Source organism: Narcine bancroftii, chromosome 3, assembly GCF_036971445.1.
Source record: "Narcine bancroftii isolate sNarBan1 chromosome 3, sNarBan1.hap1, whole genome shotgun sequence".
Classification (NCBI taxonomy): Eukaryota; Metazoa; Chordata; class Chondrichthyes; order Torpediniformes; family Narcinidae; genus Narcine; species Narcine bancroftii.
This window is the reverse complement of record NC_091471.1, coordinates 105,081,688-105,109,625: the sequence shown is the minus strand read 5'-3', so window position 1 is coordinate 105,109,625 and position 27,938 is coordinate 105,081,688. Positions and strand designations below refer to the sequence as shown.

At 39.9% G+C, this 27,938-nt stretch overlaps 1 protein-coding gene and 1 long non-coding RNA gene across 8 annotated transcripts in view; one reads left to right on the top strand and one right to left on the bottom strand.

The window, feature by feature from the left end:
- The window catches only part of atp10d (ATPase phospholipid transporting 10D), a 199,630-nt gene that overhangs the window by 91,456 nt on the left and 80,236 nt on the right, over nucleotides 1-27,938 (top strand). For all 7 annotated transcript variants that reach the window (XM_069924729.1, XM_069924731.1, XM_069924732.1 and 4 more), the window contains exons 2-9: nucleotides 60-387; nucleotides 5,322-5,516; nucleotides 7,936-8,140; nucleotides 14,051-14,136; nucleotides 15,331-15,437; nucleotides 17,982-18,113; nucleotides 19,197-19,324; nucleotides 21,096-21,348. In XM_069924729.1, the coding sequence (XP_069780830.1) occupies nucleotides 107-387; nucleotides 5,322-5,516; nucleotides 7,936-8,140; nucleotides 14,051-14,136; nucleotides 15,331-15,437; nucleotides 17,982-18,113; nucleotides 19,197-19,324; nucleotides 21,096-21,348 (1,387 nt within the window). In that variant the 5' untranslated portion in view covers nucleotides 60-106. The remainder of the gene's footprint in view (nucleotides 1-59; nucleotides 388-5,321; nucleotides 5,517-7,935; nucleotides 8,141-14,050; nucleotides 14,137-15,330; nucleotides 15,438-17,981; nucleotides 18,114-19,196; nucleotides 19,325-21,095; nucleotides 21,349-27,938) is intronic.
- LOC138757447 (uncharacterized) overlaps nucleotides 7,672-27,938 on the bottom strand; it is a 64,526-nt gene continuing 44,259 nt past the window's right edge. The window contains exons 2-3 of the long non-coding RNA XR_011353603.1: nucleotides 9,218-9,370; nucleotides 7,672-8,147 (exon numbers count right to left, since the gene is read on the bottom strand). This is a non-coding gene — a long non-coding RNA (uncharacterized lncRNA). The remainder of the gene's footprint in view (nucleotides 8,148-9,217; nucleotides 9,371-27,938) is intronic.

Below are 27,938 nucleotides of genomic sequence, written 5' to 3'. Positions count from 1 at the left end.
TTAATTTTAAACTAAGCAAGAATGACTTGATGTGATTTTATTCTTTTGTGCTTTTTCAGCTGAGCACTGGTTGCTCCAAATTGGAATTACCTGCTGGTCAGGATTTATGAAGATGGCAAACCCTATCCAGTGGGCACATTACAGATGGCAGAGGTTGCTCTCTACAAATGGAAGGAACAATGGATGCACTTCATCATTCCCTGGATGGTTCAAAACCTCCCAGTCTCAGAAACCTGGTCACAAACATCGAACAGTAATTCCCTGCCTTGGCAGATTCACTGAAGAATATGAAAAGGTCATCAAAAAGTACATGACCAACAGGATTCAAACAACCAAGTATACTTTACTGAACTTCATTCCAATTAATTTATTTGAGCAGTTTCACAGGTAATGTCTGTTACTATTTAACTCAATTTTTCACAACCAACTATTTCTAGCATTTTTATTCTGCTCCTAAGGTAATGAGGTCATTCAGCCTATCGAGTCTGCTGTGCTATTCAAATTTTTCCTTTCAACCCAATCTTCTGTCTTCTCCCCATAATATTTAATAGATTCTTTAATCAAGAACCTAGTAACCTCTGCTTTAAATGTACCCAATGACTTGGCCTCCACAGCCATCTGTGGCAACAAGTTCCGCAGATTCACCACATGAAGAAACTTCTCTGTTCTAAAAGATCAATGAACCAAAAACTCTGCTGTATTTGGACTTTTAGTGCACTATGAAACTTCATTTATTGCTATTACAGTTTATTATTGTAGACTGGTTTATATAAATGTTTGCATTGTAATGTGTCTCGTTCATGACAATAAATTCTGATTCTGATAAAGGGGCATCGTTTTATGTTAGTCTCTGGTGCTAGACTCTCCTGGTACTGAAAACATCTTCTCCATGTTAACTTTATCTAGCCTTTTCATTATCTGGAATATTTTGGTGAAATTCCCCCCTCAAACTTCTAAACTCCAGCAGGTACAGGACCAGAACCATTTAAATGCTCCTAAAATTGTCATTCCCTCTCCTCCATGGGATCACTCTCGCAAACCTCCTCTGGACCCTCTCCAATCCCAGCACATCCTTCCTTGGAATTGGAGATCAAAACTGCTTCCAATACTCCAAACATGACCTTATAAAGCCTCAGCCTTTGTTTTTCTATTCTAGTTCTCTTGAAATGAATGCTAACACTACATTTGTCTTCCTTACTATTGGCTCAACCTGTAAGTTAACTATTAGGGAATGCAACAGCAGCACTCGAGTCTCTTTGGACTTCCACTTTCTGAATTCTCTCCCCATTTCAAAAATAGTTTAATTTTTTTAATTCCTTCTAGCGAAATGCATGGCCATACCCTTCACTATGCATCTTCCACTACCTCACACATTCTCCCAACCTGTCCCTCTGCAGACTCCCTACTTCCTCACCATTGTTTGTCCCTCCAACTTTCTTTGTATCATCTGCAAATGTTGCGACAATCTGAATGCCCAATTCCTTGAACCACAAGCTGCTGAGGGCAGCTTTCCTCTATTTATCCTATATTCCCCAAAATACAAGAAACTGTAGAGAATTGTGAACATAGCTCAGGCCATCACATTAATCTCCTTCCCTCCATTGACTCCGTCTATACATTCTGCTGCCTCGGAAAAGCAGCATGTTGAAAGATTTGTCCATCCCAGCCACACTGTCTTCTCCCTCCTCCTGTTTGGAAGAAGATTCGTATGTTTGGGATCATATACCACCATATTCAACCGGCCCTTTCCTACCATTATTAGACTCCTGAATGAACTTCATATTCTAATAATAATGTGGCCTTTTCTTTATTTGAACTGAACTCTCTCAGTAACTCTGTTTTTAATGTTGTGCGGCTTTCGCGCTAACAGAGGAACCACTGACATGGTCTTTGCCCTCAGACAGCTCCAAGAAAAGTGTAGAGAACAAAACAAAGGACTCTACATCACCTTTGTTGACCTCACCAAAGCCTTCGACACCGTGAGCAGGAAAGGGCTTTGGCAAATACTAGAGCGCATCGGATGTCCCCCAAAGTTCCTCAACATGATTATCCAACTGCACGAAAACCAACAAGGTCGGGTCAGATACAGCAATGAGCTCTCTGAACCCTTCTCCATTAACAATGGCGTGAAGCAAGGCTGTGTTCTCGCACCAACCCTCTTTTCAATCTTCTTCAGCATGATGCTGAACCAAGCCATGAAAGACCCCAACAATGAAGACGCTGTTTACATCCGGTACCGCACGGATGGCAGTCTCTTCAATCTGAGGCGCCTGCAAGCTCACACCAAGACACAAGAGAAACTTGTCCGTGAACTACTCTTTGCAGATGATGCCGCTTTAGTTGCCCATTCAGAGCCAGCTCTTCAGCGCTTGACGTCCTGCTTTGCGGAAACTGCCAAAATGTTTGGCCTGGAAGTCAGCCTGAAGAAAACTGAGGTCCTCCATCAGCCAGCTCCCCACCATGACTACCAGCCCCCCCACATCTCCATCGGGCACACAAAACTCAAAACGGTCAACCAGTTTACCTATCTCGGCTGCACCATTTCATCAGATGCAAGGATCGACAATGAGATAGACAACAGACTCGCCAAGGCAAATAGCGCCTTTGGAAGACTACACAAAAGAGTCTGGAAAAACAACCAACTGAAAAACCTCACAAAGATAAGCGTATACAGAGCCGTTGTCATACCCACACTCCTGTTCGGCTCCGAATCATGGGTCCTCTACCGGCACCACCTACGGCTCCTAGAACGCTTCCACCAGCGTTGTCTCCGCTCCATCCTCAACATCCATTGGAGCGCTCACACCCCTAACGTCGAGGTACTCGAGATGGCAGAGGTCGACAGCATCGAGTCCACGCTGCTGAAGATCCAGCTGCGCTGGATGGGTCACGTCTCCAGAATGGAGGACCATCGCCTTCCCAAGATCGTATTATATGGCGAGCTCTCCACTGGCCACCGTGACAGAGGTGCACCAATGAAAAGGTACAAGGACTGCCTAAAGAAATCTCTTGGTGCCTGCCACATTGACCACCGCCAGTGGGCTGATAACGCCTCAAACCGTGCATCTTGGCGCCTCACAGTTTGGCGGGCAGCAGCCTCCTTTGAAGAAGACCGCAGAGCCCACCTCACTGACAAAAGGCAAAGGAGGAAAAACCCAACACCCAACCCCAACCAACCAATTTTCCCTTGCAACCGCTGCAATCGTGTCTGCCTGTCCCGCATCGGACTGGTCAGCCACAAACGAGCCTGCAGCTGACGTGGACTTTTTACCCCCTCCATAAATCTTCGTCCGCGAAGCCAAGCCAAAGAAAGAAATGTTTGGGGTGATAATCTGAATTGCATGCAAAACTAACTTTCTTATTGATCCTCAGTACATGTAACGATAAACCTGAACTTGAATCTGATTTTATGCACCTTTGTCAATTTTCATCTCAACCCTCTTTTCTATCTTGTGAAGCTGAGATTGGTGCAGTTTTCTTTACACCATTAAAGTAGATTGCTTTTTTTAAATATTAAGGTATGTTCTTCATTCATCTTTTTGCTGTTTTATGTTTTACACACCAATTTTAATAATTTCTGAATATTGAGAATGTTTGGAAAGAATTAGAATCAGTTATAAGCTTTGGCACATAACAAATTCCATATCCACATTTTCCCTCCTGCTATAACTGATTAGGGTGTCCCTGGATGTGTACTCAGCAAAGCTCAGCCTGAGGCTTCGTCAGGACTTCTTATTCTCTGCCTCACCCAGAGTGCAGATAGCCAGTGAGATTGGTTATCTTGTATGAGCATCATTTCTGGCATTGGTTCTGACTTGGGAAGATACAACACACTCCCTCCACTTCATTTTTCCCCTCTAGGATGTATTACTTAATTCTTACCTCTTTTAAATTTCAACAGCATTTGTCTGCTGGTCCATCAATGTTCCTACAATCCATTACTATCCTTCTGCAGCATTGCCAAAACTATGTCATCCACAGATCTTGAAATATTCCCCTGGTCATACCCTGTTCATTAATATGTATATAAAAAAATAATATGATTCCAGCACTGACCCTTGGGGAACACCATTTTTTTTTAATATAGGCACCTTCTCTAACCTCATATACTGCATTTGGTGCTTCATGTGTGGCCTTCTCCAAATTGGTGAGTCCAAGCACAGACTTGGCAGCTGTTTCACAGAGCATCTGTGCTCTACCTGCAATGGCCATCCTGAGGTCCCAGTTTCAAGCCATTTTAACTGCCCTTCCTATTCTCACATCAACCTTGGCTATCTCCATTGTCAGAGTTAAGCCCAACATAAACTAGAGAAACAACATAACGTCTTCTACCGGTGTGCAGTCCACAGCTCAATGATGTGAACATAGACCAAATTTCAACTATTGTCCCCTCTTATTACCACTCTCATTTTTGTACCATTTCACACCCACCCCACCCATTCTCATCTCCATCCTTCTCTCTCTCTCTCTCTCTCTCTCTCTCTCTCTCTCTCTCTCTCGTTCCATCCTCCCACCTATATTTCCCTCACTGGATTGTTCCCTTGTCCCCACACCCTACCTTCAGTTTCTATCTGCTGTCTTAATCATGCCACTATTGGCATTTTCTCTTCTTATCCTATCCAGTACTGGCAACCTTTGTCTCCAATTACCAACCCTCCCCCCCCCCCCACCTTGTATGATTCATCTTCCTCCATCTAGCCCCTTTATTTCTCTTGCCTCTCTTTCCCTTTGTTTAAGACTTGCCAATCAACTCCTCTGTCCATCATCCTTCACCCCTCACCAATCCCCTACTGGCCCACACCTCCCACCCTGTTCTCATTTTAGTGGCTATCCTGACTCTGCACTCTCAGCATTGATGAATGGTTTTGGCCTGAAATGTTGACAATTCTTTTCCTTCCACTTGACCCACCAAAATCCTCTAACAAATTGTTTTTTGATCCCCAATGTACATCTTTCCACCTGGAAAACAACCATTTACTACATCAATTTTGCTAACCCTTCTTTTGCATAAAGTTTTGTCAAACACCTTTTGAAAATCTACTTGGAAAATACCCACTTCATTTCCTTCATCTTCCTTAATTGCTATCACCAAAAAATTCATTCAAGTAAATCAAATGTTTGTTTTCTACCCTTTATTAATTCAAGGTTACATATTTTTTTCCTATCATTCGTTTTAAAATCTTATTTACTCCCAAGATTAAATTTTCAGCTAGTATATTACATTTACAATTTTCGAATCTTTCAGAATCTCGACGCCAATTTTTTTGTGGTGTATTTACTTGTCCCTTTTCATTCTCTCTACAATCTTTGTTTTTTTTCAGGTCTGCAAATCTTTACTTCCTGTTTCTAGTGATCTTGAATTGGGTGCCCTCTGTGGAAGCATTCCAAAAGGAAATAACAATGTTGCCATTGGTTGTTGTTCTTGCAATTATTGCAATTAAAGATGGGATTGAAGACTACCGGCGCTATAAATTTGATAAACAAATAAATAACCAAACAACTAAAGTATATGACAAGTAAGTCTGCATTTGTTTTCTTTACATCATTTTGGAAGAGCCTTAACACTCTTGAATGATGATATTAGTTTGAGCAATATTTCTGTGCACATTTATAAAATTCTCTAGGAATGCAGAGGAGGACATTATAATGGAATAAGGACAACTGATTTGTGAAGTTTCTGCATCATTTGAACATTTCCATAAATTTCAAGGTGAACTAAATGTCTCATATTTGAGCCAGTTTTTGAAAACTGATAACGATGAATGGAACTTAACTATTTATTTCAGTTGCGACCTTTAAGGCATAATCAAAATCCTGCAATAAATCAGAGAGTCATCTTCTCTTGTATACCACCTCTTTGTTTAGAAGAAATTTTGTATATAATTGCCAGTACTTTTGGAAAACAATACTTGGTATGGTTTTGCCCTTTTGTGGAATACCAACCATGGGTCCACTTCTGGACCTTAATCTAAGATTCTAGTCTAAAAATACAATTGCATGATCTAAAACAACCATATGCTTTTTATCCTTTTCCCAGGACTATTTCTCACTTTTTCTAACAGCAAACATGGAGCAGTGAATGAATAACATTTTCTCTTCAAGTTTGGTTAACTGAGGGCCTTATCCTTGATTCTAATCTCAATCTCAGTTTCCCATTCAACAGTTTCATCTCTATTCCTGATGATGTTTGAAGCTGAACCAGACTATCAACAGACTTGGTGTCAAACTTGACCTGTATTTGAGCTTTCTCATTTATATTTAAAAAAAAGAAATTGCTGGAGGAACCCAGCAAGTGAGGCAGCAACTCTTATATGAGATGGGTAGTTAACATTTTAGGGCAGCCCTGTTTCAGGTCTGCTGAAGTAGAATTTCAACCTGAAACATCAACTGTCTATTTCCCTTCATGGAAGCAGCCAGCAATTGATCTTGGCTCTCGATTCTAGAATCTGCAGTCTGTTATGTTTCCAAGAGCTTTCTTTTGTTAAGTTTTAAGAATTAAATAATTAATTTCAACAAGCAGAAGATCATTTGCAGTTTCTTTTTCATTAACTATGTTGAGTAAGCTAATTAACTTTTTTGAATTTAATGGGCACTTCAAGAGTTAAATTCCATCAGAGGAGATCAACCCCTCAATGGCAGTGTTGTGAATAAGGAAGTGAATGAGGACAGATGAAAGCACAAAGCCCTCGAGATGTATTTAGAGAACAAAAGGGTTTAACAAGAATGTGGAACTGAAACATTAATATAAAGGTAGTTCGAAGGAAGTTAGGGAGCTTGAAAACTGATGAGGATCTGGTGATCTATATCCCAGAGTTATAATTGAGTTAGCTTTAGAGATGTTGGAGTCTCTGGTTATCATCGCCCAAAGTTTATGGCATATATTGGAATTGTTTCAGCACATTGTGGGGGTAGTAAATATAATCCCACTATTTAAGAAGAAGAGAGAGGAAATGGAGAAATATCAACATGTTAACTTTAGAGTTAGGGCAAGTGATGAAATGTATAATGATACAAAATGATGATGAAGTGTCTAATTTTGCCATATCAATTGAAATCTCCAACTACAATGTATTTCTTTTTCTCCATGGTGAATTGAGGTGAAAAGAAGTAATAATACCTTGCCAACATCCTCTGCTCCACATAGATTGCCTCTTTGGTTCTTATTGGGCCCTGCTCTTTTCCTAGTTAACCTCCTGCTCTTAATGTATTTATGAAATGCTTTGTGATTTTCCATAATCTTACCTGCTCGTGATATTTTGTGTATCCCATTACCCTTTAATTTTATGTTTTAGCCCCTCACTACATTCAATGCTCTATAACCTACCGTATATTTCCTTTTTTATTATTGATAAAGCCCTTGATATTCAGGATCCATAGATTGACCTTCACTCTTAAGGAACACATTGAATCTGAAGTCTCACTATTTCACTTCTAAGACCACCATTTCCTAAATGTTGATTTATTTGCAAGTAGCTGATCCCAGTCTACGCTTGCAAGACCTCACTTAATAATGATGAAATTGACTTTCCTCAGTTTAGACATTTAATTTCCCGACTAACCTTATCCCTTTCCAAAATTACTTTTGTTGTGGTCACTGATAGTCCTTTCATTCTTGAGCCCAGCACTAAGTGCTACTATTTGTGTAGTAGCACAAAGTACTTTAAATGCATTGTAATAATGATGCCACTGTTTATATTTTGAATTGCCACTTATTTCAATATAATGGTGTGCTTACAAAAAAAGTTTAAGATATGGTTTCAGTTGTGTGCCATCAGTTGACAATTGGTGCTCTTTGGAAGAGTTTTGTTTTACAAGCATGATATTTCACCTTCTGGTGCAATCAAAAGACAACATCACTAACAGTAATTCCAAGTTTATTTCAAAGTCTCTGCAGCCCTTTTTGTTGCTGAGATGCAGTTTCATTTGTCATTCCAGGCAAGCAAAAAAGTATGATTTGAAAAGGTGGAAGAATGTTCGTGTGGGGGATTTTGTTCTATTATCTTGCAATGAGATCATCCCTGCAGATATGGTGTTGCTGTACTCCACTGATGTTGATGGGATCTGCCACATTGAAACCTCCAATCTGGATGGAGAAACCAACTTGAAGCAGAGACAGGTGGTGAAGGGATCTGCAGAGCTGGTGAGGCCTTTTTGGGAATAAAGACCAAAAGTATAATTCATTCACTCACTCCTGTATTTCCTTATTGGAGTTAAACAAGAATGTCTGCTAATGCTGAGGTTAAGTACAATACACAAATGTGCTTCAGAAACTCAGCAGGTAATGCAGCATGGGCCTAGGCCCTTCATCACGTCAGTTACCTGATGAAGGGCCCTGGCCCAAAACATTGAAAATCCTTTACTTCCAATTGCTGCTATGTGACCTGCTGAGTTTCTCCAGCATGTTTTTATATTGTATTTGCTTATTATTCTGTAATGGTTTACCCTGCCCAAGGAGTGAGATTATGTTTCCCCTGACCCTGTGGCTGCATTAACGTTTGGACTGCCTGGTTCCCAACATCACAACCGTGGCTGGTCTATAAAGCAAAGTAGTCTGAATGCATCACTTCATGTTCAGATGCAGGACCTGAGACCCCATACTTCAGACCTCCTTCATAGCCTTCTAACATTATGAGCTGAAAAAGTCCTCTACTCTTACAGATACATTAATGACTTGAGTCTAGGAGGAACAATTGAAACAATTTAAGAATTTAGGTAAATGGGGAAAAAACCATTTAGGAGATTCTCCCTGACACCCCACCCCCTCCCAAAACAGGCAGTTTGTGTTCCTAAAGAATGGCCTCTGTCGCAATATTCCATAAAGCAAAGCTGCCTCACCTGAGCATGTGTCAAGAAATGTGAGTTGAAAAGCATGTCTTCTGTTTATTTATTTGCAATTCTACTTTGCATATTCTGTGAAGGTTAATTTTATTCCATATTTCAAATTTTTGTTTGTGATTTGAGAAAGGGAAGATTTCCATTAACTGAACAGCTGAAATGTAGAGTTGGCTGTATTTTAAAATATAAAAAAGAATCAATTAAAAAGATATTTAACACATTATTAGCTTTTACATTTTTAATAGGGATTGCTCGTCCCATTGAAATGAATGAATGTAATGTCATGGGGTAGGAGCGCAGAACAGGCCCTTCGGCTTAACTCATCCATGCTGACCATATTGACATTCAGGGCTCATCCTATTTTCCTGTACTTGGTCCATACCTTTTCAATCAGTGAAGCTGAGGCACCAGGTTTGACGTGATCCAAACTCTAAATTCGATTAATAACTTCCACTGGACGATGCTGGATCGAGTGGAACATCACACGTGACTCCATTTGAATTTCAACATTTGCCTGTGGGCTTCTGAAAGGTAGCTAAAAAAAAATACAAGCAATTCAGACTAATGATTTTATGCTCATATTATAAAGGATTTAGGATTAGGAATATGCATTTTAGATTTTGTGCTACTGATTTTGATCGAAGTTGGTTAAGGGGATGATAGCAAATTATCACCAATCAATTTACAAGGTTTTATAAATGCTGCCTCATTAATTTCTTGTCTATTAATTCTATAGTCATGCATTGGCAGCTGGGAACTGCATGCATAAGGAACAGGGCCTTCATTGTAGCTCTGTTTCCTGTTTATGTTTCCATTGAGCAGAATTTTCTTACCATACTGTTGATATCATGAGTTTTTAAACATAACATAAGGAGTAGGAGTTATCCATATTGAGCCTGCTCCGCAATTCAATAAGTTCATGGCTGATCTGGCCATGGACAGAATTCCAGTTACCTGCCTATTCTTCATAACCATAGTTAGTAATGTAGCCTCCATTATTTTCTTGGGAAAAGAATTTCACAGATTCACCTTTCTCTCGAAAAAGCAGTTCCTCCTCATTTCCATCTTAAACTACTTTGCATGAATCTTAAGGCTATGTCCCCTAGTTGTAGTCTCCCCTGACAAATTAAACAGTTTTCCCATCACTATCTTATCTATTTTCATAATTTTTAAGATTCCCTCTCATTCTTCTGACTTTCAGCAAGTATAATCCCAAGTGAGGGGGTTATAGGCTAACCCCCTCATCTTTTGAAGCAACTTGGTGAAGCTCCCCTGCACTGCCTCCAAAGCCTTTCACAGTAAGGAGACCAGAACTGGCAGCCTTGCCAGTACCCTGTGCAGTTGTAGCTCTTAAACTCAATACCTTCAGCAATGAAGGCCAAAATTCCATTTACCTTCTTGATTGCCTGTTCCACCTACAAAACTACCTTTTATGATTCATGCACAATCACTCCCAAGACCCTCTAAATGACAGCATGCTGTAATCCTTCACAATGTAAATAATAAACTAATTTTCCTTCCAAAATGGATGACCTCTCATTTACCAGCTGCCTTGTCCACTTGATAACATTTTCCCAAATTCCCAGTGCTTATTGAAGAAAGAAGACCTTCTTCAATAAATTATTGATCATTCATCAGTGGCATCCTGATCCCAAACTCTGCATATTCTAACAACATCCCAGCAATTACACTGGGGAACATACTGGAGCTTTCATCAGGTTCCATGTGAAACACAAGATGCTTCTATTCATTCATTTACCCTAAGGTAAATTTCTAAATTTAAAAAAAAGGTTTTTTTTCTTCTTTGTTAGAAATGTTCTTGATGGGTTTTATTTATCATTTTAATGAATAAATTTCAGTATTTTTATTGGTTTTTGATGAATTTGGAATGCTTCTGAATGCTAATAATCATCTGAAATATTCACTATTTCAATGAGTACGATAGTCAGGTAAGCCAGAGAGTGAAGCTTACCTGTCGAAGTCATTTTCATCTGTTTTTAAGAGCATAAGACATTAGACCAGATTAAGGCCATTTGAACCTTTTCCATTTCATTGCAAGATAATAGAACAAAATCCCCCACACGAACATTCTGCCATTTCATCATGGCTGATTTACTAGCCTTTTCCACCATATTCTCTTGCCTTCTCCCATAACACATCATTCCCTTCCTAATCAAGAACCTACTGCCCATCTTAAATATCCCCAATCACTTGACCTCCAAAGTCATCCATAGCAATGAATTCCACGGATTCAGAACCCTCTAGGTCACACATGCCAAACTCAGGCCCGCGGGCCAAATTTGGCCCGTGATATAATTATATTTGGCCCGCGTCCATATCAAATATGTATTAGAGCAGGCCCCCTGGCCGCCGCGCCAGTATATTTAAGTAGTATATTTAAGCAGCTAATACTACAAATCCCAGAATGCTTTGCAAATGCGTTGGCGCCGGCCCGTCAGCCCGCTAATCGCCCCCACCTCCTCTCTTTACTTTCATTAGCATCTGCGACCTGTCGCCCAACTCACATGTAATAAACCCCTTACGAAAAATGGCCAAACGAAAGACAGAAAACAGGACCTTTCAAGACAGGTGGGAGGCAAACTCTGACCCCAGAGTTTGATGAACTTGCATCTAAGAAGAGATGCCAAGTATCTGGTTTAGACCCAGGCGCATCAGAGTAAATCACAGTGTAGCAACCTAAGCTTGGATTCATATTTTCTTTGGTTAACTTTGGACTGTTCATAGTTGAAAGATTGGATTTTCATTGAAGCAAGTTGTTATTTTTTTGACTTGTTGGCTTGTGAAAAAAAATACATTTAAAAGGAGCTTAAAGGCAATAGAGAAATATTATTTATTGAATATTTTATTTCTCATTTGTTAATGCTTCTTCTGGAAAGAGTTTAACCAAAACTATTATTAAACATTTATTTTAATAAGAAAAAGTTTAACATTACATATGTTGAAAGAAGAGAAAACATACAGATGTTGTTGAAAATTTTCAATAAATATTTAGTTTGGCCCACGACTTAGTCCACGTTTTTAATTTTGGCCCTCTGTGAATTTGAGTTTGACACCCCTGCTCTAGGTCAAGAAAGTCCTCCTCATCTCTGTTTTTAAAATGGCGTTTTTGTATTCTGAGGTTGTGCCCTCTGGTCTCAGACTTTACCATCATTGGAAACACCCTCTCAACCTCCAGTCTATCCAATCCTTTCATATTTAATGGGTTTCAATAAAATGCCCTCTTATTCTTCTAAATTCCAGATCCATTAAACAATCCTCAAATGACAACTCTATCATTCTGAGGATCAATCTTGTGAACCTCCTCTGGACCCTCTCCAATGCCAGCATATCTTTCCTTGGATAAAGAACCCAAAACTGCTCATAATAGTCTAAGTGTGGTGTGACCAATGCCTTTGTAAGCATCAACATGATATTGCTACTTTTGTATTTTATCCCTTTCAAAATGTATGCTAGCATTGCATTTATCTTCCTTACCACTGACTCTACATGCACGTTAACCTTTGAGGAATCTTCCAGGAGGACTTGCAAGACCCTCTAAACTTTTGATTTTTGAACGTTGATATTTGTAAAATGATCTACTTCCATTTTATTCCGCCCACCAAAGTGTATGATCATGCACCTCTCTGCACTGCATTCCATCTGCCATTTCCTTGCCCAATCTCTTAACCTGTCTTAGTCCTTCTGCAGACTCGGTGCTTCCTTAAAACTACATGCCTCTCCATCTATCTTTGTATCATCTACAAACGTGGCCACAAAACCATCAATCTCGTCATCCAAATCATTGATATACAAAGCGATTCAAAGTGGTCCCAGCACCTGTGGAACATTGCTAGTCACTGGCAGCCAATTAAAAATGTTCTCTTTTATCTCCATCTCTGCCTCTTGCCAGTCAGCCAAAAAAATGCTGGAGAAATTCAACAATTCACACATCATTCTCTATGTAGCAAAGATAAAGATACATAATGAATGTTTTGGACCTGAGCCCTTCATCAAAAAGCAGACAGGTGCATGAATGAAATAGTGGGGGGGGGGGGGGGGGCGAGGACAGTCACAGGCAAGAAGACAGATGTGTATGGGTGAGATAAAATACTGAGAATTGATGGGGGAGGGAATAATCTCTGAATGGAGAGGGAAAATGGTGGAGAGTTGGAGGAAATGAAACCGTCATGGGGAAGAGAAGGAGGGAAGTAGCCTAACAAAATCTGGAGAAGTTGATGTTAATGCTTTTGTCCTCAGGGCCCGTGCTTCTCCTCAACATTTTATCCAGGCAGCTGCCTGCTTTTTGCTCATATCTTGATGAAGGGCTCAGGTCTGAAACATAAAGAACACATGTGACTTGCTGTGCTTTTCCAGAATTTTTGTGTAAACCACAGTCACAGATTTTGTTGTTTAACTTCTATCTGTGGTAATATCTGTCCTTTAATATCATGGGCTCTACCTTGCTTAGCAGCTTCATGTGTGGCACTTTGTTTATTTGGATTTTCAGAAGGACTTTTACAATACCTCTGATTGACCTTTATCTATCCTTGTTATTTCCTTAAAGAATTCTAACAGATTTCTCAGACAAGATTTTTCCTTAAGGAAACCCTGGTAACATTGGCTTATTTTACTGTGTGCCTTCAAAACTTCATCATTAATATTAGATTCTAACATCTTACCAACCATCAAAATCAGGCTAACTGGGTGGATTTTTCTGTATTCTTTCATCGCACACTATCCTCTCTCCAACTTCTCCCTGTAACAGTATTGAGGAATGCATTGACTGAGGAGCTCAAGTTTAAAAAGTAAAAACACAATACTAGAGAAACTCAGCTGGTCAAACAGTATACTTTATCTTTGCTATATAAAGATATATAGCCAATGTTTCGGGCTTGAGCCCTTCACCAAGGTATAATAAAATGTAGGGATGCACCCAAACAAATGATGGAGGTAGGGGAAGAGCACGGTCCCAAGGAGCTTAAAATGTCAGCAGTGAATCTGACACACGGATGCTTGCCTTGCATATCAACAGCAATCATGAGCAGGTTCCCACTGGCAGGAAATTCTGGACCAACCTGTTCCATTTTAACCTTGGTACTTTTTCTTGATTTCTAAATCGCAAAGCCATGAAAATTTAGGAGGTTTGCCAACATTTTACAGATTGCATTGAGAAAGAAAGACAGTCAAGAGATGATTTGCTTGGTTTTCTGTTCAGGACTCTGAAGCCGTCCCTGAGAGGTTCTCCTGCAGAATTGAATGTGAAGGTCCAAACAATGATTTAAGAAAGTTCAAAGGCTATATGTAAGTGCTTTTCAGTTAATCAAATGAAAGTTTAAGGTAAAGACTTTAAATCCTGAAATTGGTTGTTATGCAACCTTGAGGCCACTTATTTCCACTAACAAATTATCATCAATCTTGCCCTTTCCATTTTCTGTGTATTGAGATCCACATTTCTGCCCTTCTAACAATAACCTTGACTTTTCCATTTCAGTTCTGTCTGTGACCTCCCACTTGCCCAATATACAATTTATTTCCATTTGCATATAAAATCATTCCACAACTTCATTGATTTTCTGGTCAATCTCTCTTCTTCTCCCCCCCACTATTTGGCAGAAGATGAATGTGCTTGAATCCATGAACCATCACATTCAAGGATGGCTTCTTCTCTGTTGTTATCAAACTTAAATGGATCTCTTTATGGCAAAAGATGCACTCTTTTAGCATTCTTTTCTGTATTCCTTGGACTGTGTTTTTATTTTTTTCTTTTGCCCTGCGTTCCTGTAACACTACTGTCTATGCTATTGTTTATTTGTTTTTGTCATTTTTGCAATACTAGCTGCATGAGTTGACTTGTCTGGATGGCACACAAAACAGTTTTTTTTACTTTATCTCTGTACATATGACAATAAGCAATTAAATTCCTTAATGGTTCAGCTTTCCAATTACTTTTCCTTGTCACAGGTCCCTAAACTGGACTACTTTAGTCTATCTTCTTCACTCACAAGTTCTTGGACACAGATTCTCTTTTGGTGATAAGAATCCTAGTTCTATAAAATTCCTTCCATTGTTCCATGTCTCCGAACCACTTCCCCATTGTATTTTGTCCTCTGATCTTTTGGCATGACCTCAACTGTGAATGTTACTTGGTAGTATTTTTTGACTTTATAAGTGTTCTATTTAGAATGAAATTTTAGTTTCCATAAGCAAAAGAAAATGGCAATTGTCCTATTAATTTAAAGACTTCAAAGCTCTAAAAATTAATTTTTAAGTTAATAAATACGTTAGATTTATGTGACGCATCCATTTGTTTCCAAAGTCTCGAGTATTGTTGGTGAAAGAAGATTAATGGTAATTATAATAGCCCCATACAAACATAACAATTCTGTTTTAATAGCTTAAGTATGTATACTGTATATCTCTTAAATTTGTCTTTAATAAATATTTAGAAGATTCCCAAATAATCATCTTTCCTGACAATTGTTGTTCTATCTGCAGGGAGCACTGGAATAAAGAACGGGTTGGCCTTAGTAAGGAAAACCTTTTGCTTCGAGGTTGTACCATTAGGAACACTGAGGCTGTTGTAGGAATTGTAGTTTATGCAGGTTAGTGTTAGTGCTAAACCTTCACTTGGCATAAAATTAGGATGGTAACACTACAACTTTACACTAAATTTTCTGACCATAGGTATTGAAACTCCATTAAAGTGAAAGGAGCATAATTTTATTTTCTGTTGATAATGATAATAAATAATAGGGGAAAAAAAGTGAGCACAAGTAGTGGTTTTGGGACCTATTACATGTCTGGTTTTGGATGTAATAGTAGGCCCTTTCAGGTGGCCTGAACACCCCCATGTAAAGCCGCAGAATACCCCCCCCCCCCCACCGTGACTCAATATCCGCTCACCTGAATGTGGCAGAAGTACCTATGAGGTGCCGATGCCAACCCTCCTCAGAGAGGGACAATTGGCAGAGTGCAGCGCTCCGCCGATGCACCTGAATGTGCAGCCACTGTAAGCGGCTGCTTAGGAGCGTGCTGATCACTCCATCAGCTCGCGACCCAACTCCCCACTGCCTACAGCCTACCGCCCCACTACCCGACAGCCCCTGCCCCACTGTGCAGGGGTGTCCGGTGGGGGATGTTGGGGCAGGGCAGGGGTGGTTTGTGGGGGATGTTGGGGGGAGGCCGATATGGGCTGTGACAGCCTGGCTGGTCACTTCTGCACCTCACTGGGCGCTTCGGTCTTTGGGGCCGCTCTCTGCGGCTCAAAATTCAGCATAGCAATGGCGGTCTTTGTTACCCATAATCCCCCAGGCAGCTGGAAGTGTTATGGGAAGTCGGCCATTGCTATGCTACATATTTATAATCGGGTGGCGCTGTGGCACCAGTCGCCCCACCTCCATCAGATCCGGAGGTGCTATGATGTACCTCTGGATATGAAGAGGCCCTTTCAGGTGGATCAGGTAATACTCGCCTTAAGTCATCATCAGCCTACTGCCTGTAGGGCTGCGACCTGAAAGGTGAGTTTGCAGTTTTAAATCCATTCCTGTCGCTAGCCTCAAGGCAAAGGGTTCACCCGAAAGGACCTTGTGTTGATTTTTGGGGGGGTGGGGTGGGGGGGGGAATGTAGCATGCATTTTTATGAATCCTTTCCTGACATTCTTCATTGAAATTTAATTTAATTCATCCTAATATGAATACTATTGTCACAGAACATAAGATGGTGGCACAGCCAGAGCTCCTGTAATGACATCCCTGGCACTGGTGCAGACCGTGGGGAGCGGAGACGCAGTGCTCCTGCGGCATCGAGCCACCCAGTCTGACTGCCATCAGCTCTGTACAGGCTTTGAATGGCACGTTAAAGGAGCCAACGGTGGTTTTATTTAAAATTCTGAGATGGCAGGGTCTGCGCCTAAGATGGTGGTACCTATGGTTGGCAGTAGCCACGAGGGATTGCAGACTCCAGGGTAGCAGAGGATTGGTGCAGAGCAACAGAAAACAGACCAACCCTCATCTGAGAAGGAGAAGCAGAGGAGACCACCCATGGGATGGTGACCACAGCGGTGGACCAGTGAGGGATTCTGCAGCTAAAGGAACCACACAGGCAGTAGGCTGATGATGACTTAAGGCGAGGATCCCAAGCAGACTGTGGGCTGCTGGAAACTGTGGTAAAGGGACTCGCACCAGGCTGTGGACTGCTGGAGACTAGCTCAAAACTGGTTGAAAGATTACTAGGTATCGGAACCAGGATGCGAAAGGGTGCTGAAGGGTTCCTAATCATATCGGAGGTTCAAATCTGGAGCTAGAGTTGCCAATGGTTTGGACTGGACTCTGTGTAGCTGTGAACGTGCTGGAGAAAATCTATGGACAATTGGTGACTCTGGGGGCGGGGGGGAGGGAGAGATCTCTTTGCTTCCCTTTCTCTGACTGTCAGAGGCACTTCAGGTCATTTTTGCCAATGGCCAATCTGCCTTACAACAGACAAAAGCAATTTTGTGTAATATGATACTGTTTTATTACATGACAATAAATTAAATCTTGCATTTTTTTGAATACTTTATTTAAAATTTTGAATATAAATGAACCCTCCTCCCTCCACCCCCCTACACCCACCCTCCTTGAATTTTGAAATAGGAGCAGCTGCAGGCCATTTGGCCCCTTGAGCCTGCTTCACCATTTATCAAGATCATGATTTTAACTTGGTGAGATTTTGAATGGCACACATTAATGAATCATAATTGCACTAAGAAGAATTGAAATTAGAACTAAATTCCTAAGTTCTAGTATTAATGATTGTAACTGATGTCAGCCATCCTACTTTCTATTCTTCCCAATAACTTCAAACAAGTTTGTTCGGATGACATTCTAAATCAAAAACTATCATCCAAATGATGTTGGAACCCAAAACTATAATGTGAAAAATATTGTAAATGAGCAACAATTTGAGCATACTGCTTTGGGCAGTATGGACAATCCAGTTAATTTAAGCAATCCATTGGGGAGTTTTTTAGTCATTCATTTCCGGTTCTCATTTTAATGCCAAGTTTATGTTGGGTAAATGCACAGAGAAAATACTCAGTTACTTTTCAGCTATGTTCAGCATTATTATTGGATCATTATATTTTATATTAATTTGTTTACTGAACCAGGGCATGAAACAAAAGCAATGATGAATAACAGTGGCCCACGCAACAAACACAGCAAATTAGAAAGACAGCTGAATAGAGATGTTCTATGGTGTGTGGCACTACTGTTGGTGATGTGCCTCATTGGAGCATTTGGTAAGTGGACAAAATGTAAATGAAAAATATATGGCTTGAAGTGCAGAATGAATTAAATATACACTAGTAAATCAGAAATTACAAACCATTATCTTATCAAGATAAAAAGCAGGTTATACAAATAGTGCAATGTGCTAATTAACATTTGAGGGGAGAGTTAGCTACTGCAATGGAGAAAGGATGAGAGGGGTTGGACAGGGGCCAGTGGGGGATTGGCGAACCAGAGAGAGGTGAAGGATCATGAACAGACCGTTTATTTTCAGATGTCTGGCATATGGAGAGAGAGGCAAATGATACAAGGGGGGTCTGATGGAGGCAGATAAATTGTAGAGGGTGGGGTGGATGATGAGGAAAAACAAAGGCAGCTAGTGCTGGAATCCTATGAGAGAAAGTGATAATAGTAGTACGTTGAAAGATCAGGTGGAACATCAGTGGGGAGAATCCAATAGGGAAATGGAGGTGGAACTAAAGAGGGAGGAGGTTGAGAAAGGATGTGCAGCTGTGTGGAAAAGGGACAAAATTGGGAGAGGGTGAAGAAAGGGAGAGGAAGATAGAAGTAACCTAGAAGAAGAGAAAGGTAACTGTTGTTTGAAATGGGAAAGTTCAGTGTTCATACCATCAGTCTGTAGATTGCTCACGTGGAATACGAGGTGTTCTTCCTCTAGTTTACATTAAGCCTAATCAGTTTAAAATTCATTATCTGATCAGCTTATTTGCTCATATTTTCTTTCCTCCTCCTGTTGCTATTTTGTCTATAAATGTATGCATTCTACATTATTTACTGGTAATATGATTCAAAACTTGCCAAGTCACTGGGAATTTTTGATTGTGTCCTTCAAATGTACATTTCCAGTTAGTTGTTGTCCACAAGACTGGATTTGTAACTTTTAAGATAATTGTTGATGTTATGGCTAATATTTTGAACAGCAAAGGACCAGTCACTGAGAGAGTCATCTCATTAGTTAGTGATTGGAACTGCTAACACCGGATAACCGTCTCCAACCTTTTGTTTGCTGTAATGTTTAAAAATAAAGCAATTACATTTCTTAGCTGCCTAACCTTACTACTCTCTTTAATGTTAAGGCCATGGAATTTGGTTAAATGGCTATTCGCAGATCCCTATTTTTAGTGTTCCTCGGCCAGATGGAGAATATACCCCTCCAGTACTGGCAGGGTTCTACATGTTCTGGACCATGATCATTTTACTACAGGTAAGAAAGATGCACCATGGAATTAATTTGTATTAATTACTTTTATTTTGAACACTCGAATGTTAATTCAAAATCTGACCCCAGTGGAAGCTTGACACACACTGAAAATAGGAAAAAGAAATTGCAAACAAAAAATTCATAAAATTGTGCTTTTACCATTATTAATGAAAATTCAGAGTTAAAATTAAGAGTGATTTAAGCATGCCCAAAACTCCTCTTTAGTAGTGACTTCATTACTATTTTGACAGAGATCAATGAACTTGCTGTCTTGAAAGATTGTGTAAGAGGCAACTATAAAATTGTCTTAAGCAACTGAGTTACAAAGAGGGCTGACACTCAAATCTTTTTGTTTTAGGAAATAGTAACACTAAAATCTTCATCTCATAAGGTCCCAACATTCTAAAAAGCTGTAATTAATGTTTGTTCTTAAAAATAAACTGCCAAGGCAGATCACCACAGAGAATTTTAGAAATGCATTACTTTGTTCCAAAACAGGAATAAATAAACGAATAAAATACTTAACATTATTACATTTTGACTTTCATTATTGGAATTTCACAACATTTTTAGAAGTATCTGACTGCATCTGCTACTTGAAAAAGCAATTTATGCAGAGTATGTGGAGTCTGTAAGGGTTTGCAATGTATTCCACTCTGGAAGGAGAAAATAGATCAGATAATTATTTAAAATGTGAAATATTACAGCATGCTCCTGTATAGATGGACTTGTGTGATTGTGCATGAATTGCGAAAAGGCAATCAAGAAGGCAAATGGAATATTGGCCTCTCATTGCCAGAAATATTGAGAAGGCCAATGGAATATTGGCCTCTCATTGCCAGAAATATTGAGAAGGCCAATGGAATATTGGCCTCTCATTGCCAGAAATATTGAGAAGGCCAATGGAATATTAGCCTCTCATTGCCAGAAATATTGAGAAGGCCAATGGAATATTGGCCTCTCATTGCCAGAAATATTGAGAAGGCCAATGGAATATTGACCTCTCATTGCCAGAAATATTGAGAAGGCCAATGGAATATTGACCTCTCATTGCCAGAAATATTGAGAAGGCCAATGGAATATTGGCCTCTCATTGCCAGAAATATTGAGTCTAAGAGTAAGGACATTCTGCTGGGACAACACAAGGAGCTGGTGAGGCCACACATGGAAAATACTGTGTGCATTTCTAGCCTCCTCACTTAGCTTTGGAGGCAGCGCAGAGCAGGTTCACCAGATCGATCCCAAAGAAGGGGTTAACCTATCAGGAGCTTGAGTCGCCTGAGATTATACTTGCCGGAATTTATAAGAATGAGGGGATCTTTAAGAAGCTTATAAGATTATGAAAGGTTAAATAAGATAGAGGGAGGAAAGTAGTATCCACTGGTAGACGAGTCAAGAACTGAGCAATATAGTCACGAGATTCGGGAGAGTATATTCGGGATGGAAATGAGGAAGAACTACTTTTTTCCCCAAGAGTTGTGAATCTGTGGAATTCTATGCTCATGGAAGAATTTTTGGATAGTAGGGTATTCAATGATTGTGGGGTAAAGACTGGCAGGTGGAATTGAGTCCACATCTAGATCAGCCGTGATCTTATTTGAATGGAAGAGTAGGCTGAAAGAGCTAGTTACCCCACACCTACTCTTATTTCTTGTGTTCCTATACTTTAATTGAAAGCTAAAGTGATGATGTTAAAAAATGTCAAACTGAAATTTAGCCAAAATAATCTGGTGAATCCTCTTTCTTACACCGTTTTTTTTTCTTCTTTTCTCAGGTGCTGATCCCTATATCCTTGTATGTGTCAATTGAAATTGTAAAGCTGGGCCAAATATATCTCCTCCAGAGTGATGTTGACTTGTATGATGAAAGTACAGACTCAACCATTGAATGTCGAGCATTAAATATTACTGAAGATCTGGGACAAATTGAATACATTTTCTCAGATAAGACTGGAACACTAACTGAAAATAAAATGATTTTCTGCAGGTGCAACATTGCTGGAATTGAGTACTCCCATGAAGAAAATGGTACGTTTGTCTCTTTACTGTGGTCTCAGACTTCTATTTGTAGAGTTCACTGGCATCTATTGATACTAAAATCTGTGGATTATAAGAGCATTTAAATCTTAATCTGGACGACCTTCTATCTGAACTTATCCATCAAGTTGTGAACTAACTGATATATTCACAACTGAATGGAAGAAGAAAATTTAGATGTAATCTCATCTGTGGTCACTTCATCTATCCTGAGAATTGTAAAACTGGTTTCAGGGCTTTGAGGAAGAACAAGTAAGTCAGATTTTCCTATATGCTGTCCAGTCACCTGCATGGGCATTCTAACTGACCTCCCAATGCTCCAAACCAAGACTCACAGATGGCATATTAAGAGGTCACCCGAGAGCAGCTTGTTCCTGTGGAACGAGATTAGATCTGTAAGAAAGACGATCGTTCTTCAAATCAGGATCTTAAGTTTGCATATTCTATCCTAACCAAAGGCAATAGTTAACTTGATACCTTTCGTAGCCTCAAGGATGAAGCAAATATAGTGAATAATGTTCTTTTAAAGCCATCTTACTGTAATACTCAACTTAAGGTAGGGATTTTGAGAGGTGGATTGGCCAAAAATCGTGAAATGAATGAGAAGACGACCATCAAAGGGCAAAAAAGAATAATAAGGGAGGAAAACTAAGGGTAAAAGATAGTCTCCTAAGAATCAAAATATGCAAGTTAATGGGCATGAAGAAATGTAGTTAACAACTCACATGTGTATTTGAAATGCACCCCCTCCCACATTCTTTGTATAACATAAATTGGCTGTTGCATTTGCCTTGCGTTTCGAGATCACTTCATTAAATTTTCCAAGGTCATCCTGGGAGTTTTGTAAAGTATTCTTTTTGACAAGTCTTGGCGATTGACATTTTCTTGTGAAATCTCTTATAAATGAACAAATATTCCTTTTTTTTTGTTTTCCTTTTCTTGTTCTTTCCTTGTGGTTATATCTGTCTTCCACTGTTATCAACTTTTGTGCCCAGATTAGGGTTTCGCAATATAACTTGTCTGGACAATCATTTATTTTATTCTTGACCATAGAACTCTACAGCACAGAAACAGGCCCTTTGGTCATCTAGTCCAAGACGAACATTGTCAAAATTAATTTTTCAAACTGTTTGTCTCGTGAAGTATTAGAAATTCGTAATTTGTCTCATGTGCTCACCACAGGATCTAATGGTGTATTAGTGTTGGACTTTTAACATTTGGTTCCATTAACTTCAAATGAACTGAATTTCTGGAATGGATATTCAAACAAAGAACTCAACTTATGAATGTGATGACATCCCATGTTTACTGCCTGATACTAACCTAAAGATCCAAATGAAAATCTCATTAAAAGTGGGTTGCCATTAATTATATGTAGTTCTTCTGCTGAAAATAATAAGTCAAATCAAGTTTATTATCATCTGTCTGCACAAGTACATCCTTATGAAAGTGTTTTCCAGTTCTTGGTGCAAAATGTGCAGACACACGACCAGATATAATAGGCCTATAAACAATATGTATGCAGGACAAGTATTTTATCCCTGTAAATAAATAGATAGATATTGTTTTGTACATATGAGAGTCTCGGATGGTTATTGTGAGCAGTTCCTTTGGTCGTTCGGCATGCTCATTGCCCGTGGGAAGAAGCTATTCCTCAGCCTGGTAGTGCTGGCTCTGATACTCCAATATCTCTTCTGCTGAGAGCAGATGAAAGTTGCTGTGTGCAAGGTGGAAGGGGGCCTCCCCTCCCTCATTTTTCACACCCTCTTCAGGCAACGATACTGGTAGATTACGTCAATGGGGGGGATGGAGGGATACTCCAGTGATCCTCTTTGACTCTCTTATAGTCCTGTGGATTGACCTTCAATCTATTTCTCTACAGCAATCACATTGTGATGCAGCCAGCCAGGACTCTCTCAATAGAGCTCCCATAGAAAATAGACTTTACTCACTTCAGTCTTCTCAGGAAGTACAATCTCTGTTGCTCTTTCCTGATAAGTGAGGATATGTTGAGTGTCCAAGGTTCGTGACTAATTAAGTGAACTCCAAAGATCTTGGTGCTCTCCACTCTCTCTACTTCAGAGATGTTGGTTTGTCGTGCAGGGTGGTCGTTCTTGGTTCTCCTGAAGTCCACATTCATCTTCTTCGTCTTCTCCACATTGAGACTCAGGTTAGTCTTGCACCATTTCACGACAATTTTCACTTCTTCTCTCCAGTGCGACTTATTGTTGTTGCTGATGAGGTCGACTATTGTTGTGTCATCTGTAAACATAATGACAATATTGGAGCTGGATCTGGAGATGCAGTCGTGGGTCAATAGTTTGAACAGGAGGGGCTGAGCACACAGCTCTGAGGTGCGCTAGTGCTCAATATGACAATGCTTGATGACCCAGACAGACTGTGGTCTTTCTGTTAGGAAGTCCAGGATCCAATTACAGAGAGGTGTTGAGTCCCAGCAAGGACAACTTCTCCACCAGCCTCTGGGAAATGACATATTAAATGCCAAGTTGAAGTCGGTGAACAGCAGTCTGGTATATGGTTTTCTAGGTGGGCCAGGACGGAGTGAAGCAACAAGGCTATATAATTGTTTGTAGATTGGTTTCTTCTATAGGCAATTGAAATGGATCCAACATATCTTGGAGGTGTGCTTTGATGTGTTCCATTAATGGACACTTAAAGCATTTCATAATGGTGGAGATCAGTGCCACAGGGCGGTAGTCATTGAGGCCTGTTATTGTCACCGCTTGGGTGCCGGGATGATGGTGGCTGCAGTGAGGTGTTGAAGATGTCAGTGAAGTCCTCAGTCAATTGGTCTGTGCAGTCCTTCAGTACCTGCTACCTTGTGTGGGTTCACCTTGGGTAGGGTTCTCCTTGCTGTAGCTATGCAGGGGGCCCATTCATCAGGGGAATACAGAGCTTTCTTTGGCTTCATTCTGTTCTGATCAAACCTCGCATAGGTGTTCAGTCTGTCCAGAAGAGAGGAGTCATTTTCCTTAATTCGCAAAGTTGATTTGTGATCTGTTATAGTCTTAATCTGTTGCCACATGTGCCTCATGTTGCATAGATATCTGTAGATTTTCTGGGCTTACCCCCACTTTGCCTTCTGGATTGCACGGGAAAGTTCATCCCTGACTGATCTTAGTGCCATCCTACATCCTGTCCTGAAGGCAGCATCACGAGCTCAGAGAAGGGCCTGGATGCATTAGTTGTGAAGCATTTGATCTCGGTGACATCCTCAATGCACTTGCTGATGTAGCCAGTCACTGAGCTCGTGTACTCCTCTATGTTTACATGACCATTGTAGGCAACTGGCTCCCTGAAACTGCTCCAGTCCGTGGTCTCATAGCAGTCTTGCAGCTATGAGGCCACTTGCAAAACTTACATTAAAAAGACTTCTACTATTGTAATTCACTATCTTCTGATGTTTAATCTTAAGCATTGCTTGCAAAGCTCATCTACTCAAACTAATGGAAAACAATTTGACTACTAAGTGCAACATATGACGATAAAGATCCCTATTTTCTTTAGAATTAAGTACAATTCTACTTTTTAAATTTTAAAATGTAATTTAACTTTGAGATGCAGCACAGTAACAGGGCCCTGCAGCTCATGAGTCAGTGCTACCCAAATACTCATGTGACCAATTAACCTACACATCCCAAATGTCTTTGGAGCATGGGAAGAAACTGGAGCACAAATGGAAACCCTTACAGACAGGGTCAGATTCGAACCCAGGTTGCTAGTGATGCAATAGTGTGGTGCAAACTGTGCTGCCTTTAGGTTTTTGCCATACTTAATTAAGATTGATTTGTAACACAAATTTCTATGTTGTTTAAAATGTAATGCATTTTAATTTGATTCTAAAGCTGTTGTTTAAAATAAAAAAAATTAATTTCATTCTCTTCTGTTTAGGCCCTTAATGGTTGTTACTTCAATATAAGCAATTTGTTTCATGTTGTTCTAAATTAGAAAACATTAAATCATTAATTAAACTTGTGGAAATAATATTATATAATATTATAACATTATATAAGCTTTTACTTTCTTGGAAATGAATGAAGCTTCTTTTAAACATTGGTCTTCCAGCTTCTTTGCCAATCTATCAAAGGGGCATGTCCACAATTTGGCAACATTCAACATGCATTTAATCTTTTCACATGCTGATCAAAAACCTCTTTGCAAGATTCCATTGAGAAAATAATATCTGATGAAACTGTTAAAATGATGGATAGTTTCCAGATATCAATTATCTATACACTAAGGATCCTGTTGTGTATGCACTCATACAATTAAGACTCTGAGACATGATGCTTTCTCATCCTTTACCTCTATTAGACTAACATGGCTATTGACACACAGGGTTATATATATGTTTTTGTAAGATTACTCCTACCACCCATGGGTCTTTATATTGTCTATAATCTTGAACCAGAACTCTCTCGCCTACTTCCAATGTTCTAGGTGAGGTTTATAGCAATGCTGTCTTTTGCAATCAGAGACCCAGATCTGGATGAACTGTGGACAGCCTGGTCTGCAGGTTGTGGCCAAACATTAGTTCTGCTGGGGTGCTTTTTGTGGTAGAAGGTGGCGTGTTTCTGTACCCAAATAGGAAATCTGCGATTTTGTGTGTCTAGGAGGCATTTAGAAGTTTCATGGTTTTCATTGCTTTTTTGAATGTTTCCGCATTAATACTTGGGTGATAGGGTGCATAAATGTTTTAATATGTTCTGATGTAAATTGGAGCCCATTCTCCCTAACTAATTCATGAGGCAATCTGTAAGTGGAAAAGATAGCTTGTAGACAGTCAATCGTGGGATCTGCTTTTGTATTTTTCAGCTGTGAAACTACTGGTCAATTGGAGAGTGCATCCACAGATATTAGGAAAGTCTCACCCATGAATGGTCCAGTGAAGTCTACATGAATCTGATGGCAAGGTTTGGATGGCCATTTCCATGAGTTAGCTTCGGCTTGTGGCATTTTTGGCTCTATTGTCTGACAGACGTTGCATTCTCTTACTGTTGTTTCACTGTCTCTGTCTATGGAGGGCCACCAGACATGCATCCAGGCCAGTGCCTTCATTCATACACCGGATGGTTGTGGTGCAGTTCTGATAGCATGGTAATTTGCCATTTGGCAGAAATAATTGTACAGGTACCCCACAGTAAACTTCCTTCTTTGACTGATAGTTCATGATGGTGTATGTGTGGTAAAGTTTTAGATCTTCTGGGATGACTTCAGATTTGGGCCACCCATTAAGGGTGAAGAATAGGATCTTGCTTAATGTTGCCTCTTTTCAGGTTTCCTTTCTGATCATCTGGGCTGTAATGGGCAGTTGTTGAAGTTGTTCTTGGTTGATTGATGCTGCCTCTGCTGTCCACTTAATAATTTCTTCTCGTTGTTCTGTCTCGGGTAGCGGCTTGCGTGATAAGGCATCTGCATGGCAGTTAAGTGTTTCAGGTTTATGTTTTGTATCATAGTTATATACCACTAGTAGCATGACCCATCTTTGAATTCTGGCCGCAGCTAATACTGTATACCTTTGTGCGGCCACAGGATTAAACCAAGAGGCTTGTTGTCTGTGATCAGGGTGGATTTTCTTCTGTAAAGATATTGGTGGAATATTTTTTTACACCAAAAATGATTGCCAATCCTTTTTCTAGTTGGGTGTGATTGTGTTTGCTTGTGGTTAATGTTCGTGAAGCATATGCTATTGGTTGCTCACCTTTTTCTATGATTTGGGATCGTACTACTCCTAGTCCCACTGGTGAAGCATCCACGGATAGTGTAACCTCTTTACTAGTGTCATAGTGGATCAGCACCTTATTTGTTGACGTACTTCCTTGAGTTGATTGTGTTTTTAGTTTGTGTTCCAAAACCATGTTTGATCTTTCTTGAGTAATTGGTTCAGTGGGCTGCACAGTGCAGACATATTAGGGATATGTTTTCCGTAGTGATTAACAAGTCCTAGGAAGGACTGTAATTCTGATTTGTTGGTTGGTTTTGGGGCCTTGTGAACAGTTTGTTCCTGTTGGGTTCATTCACACCCCATCATTGTCGATTGTATACACAAGATATGTGACTGAAGGGCGCATGAAGACACATTTGGCCTTTCGTAATTGTATATTAGCCTGTTGTAGTCTGATGATATCATCTAGTTAACAGCCAACTGAGAGTCCATGTAGTAATTTTTCCATCGTTGCTCGAAAAATCACAGGTTCCTCTGAACATCCGTAAGGCAGGTGTATCGGTGAACAGTCCCAGATGGGGATTGATTGTCACATATTGGCTTGAATTTTTCTGCCTAATTCTATTTGTTGATTTGTTTGTGACAAATCTAGTTTTGTGAATTCTTCTACCTTGGGCATGGAGTGTTCGGGTATTTTGGGTAATGGTGACTTTATAATCGCCACAAATGCAAATGGAAATTTCACCATTTGCTTTTTGTACAGGTACAGTGGGCACTGCCTAATCGCTGTATTGTATTGGTTCTAATATGCCTTCATGTTTTAGTCTGTTTAATTCACCCTCAATTTCCCCTTTCACAGCAAATGGAACTGTTCTGGCTTTGAAGAATTTTGGTT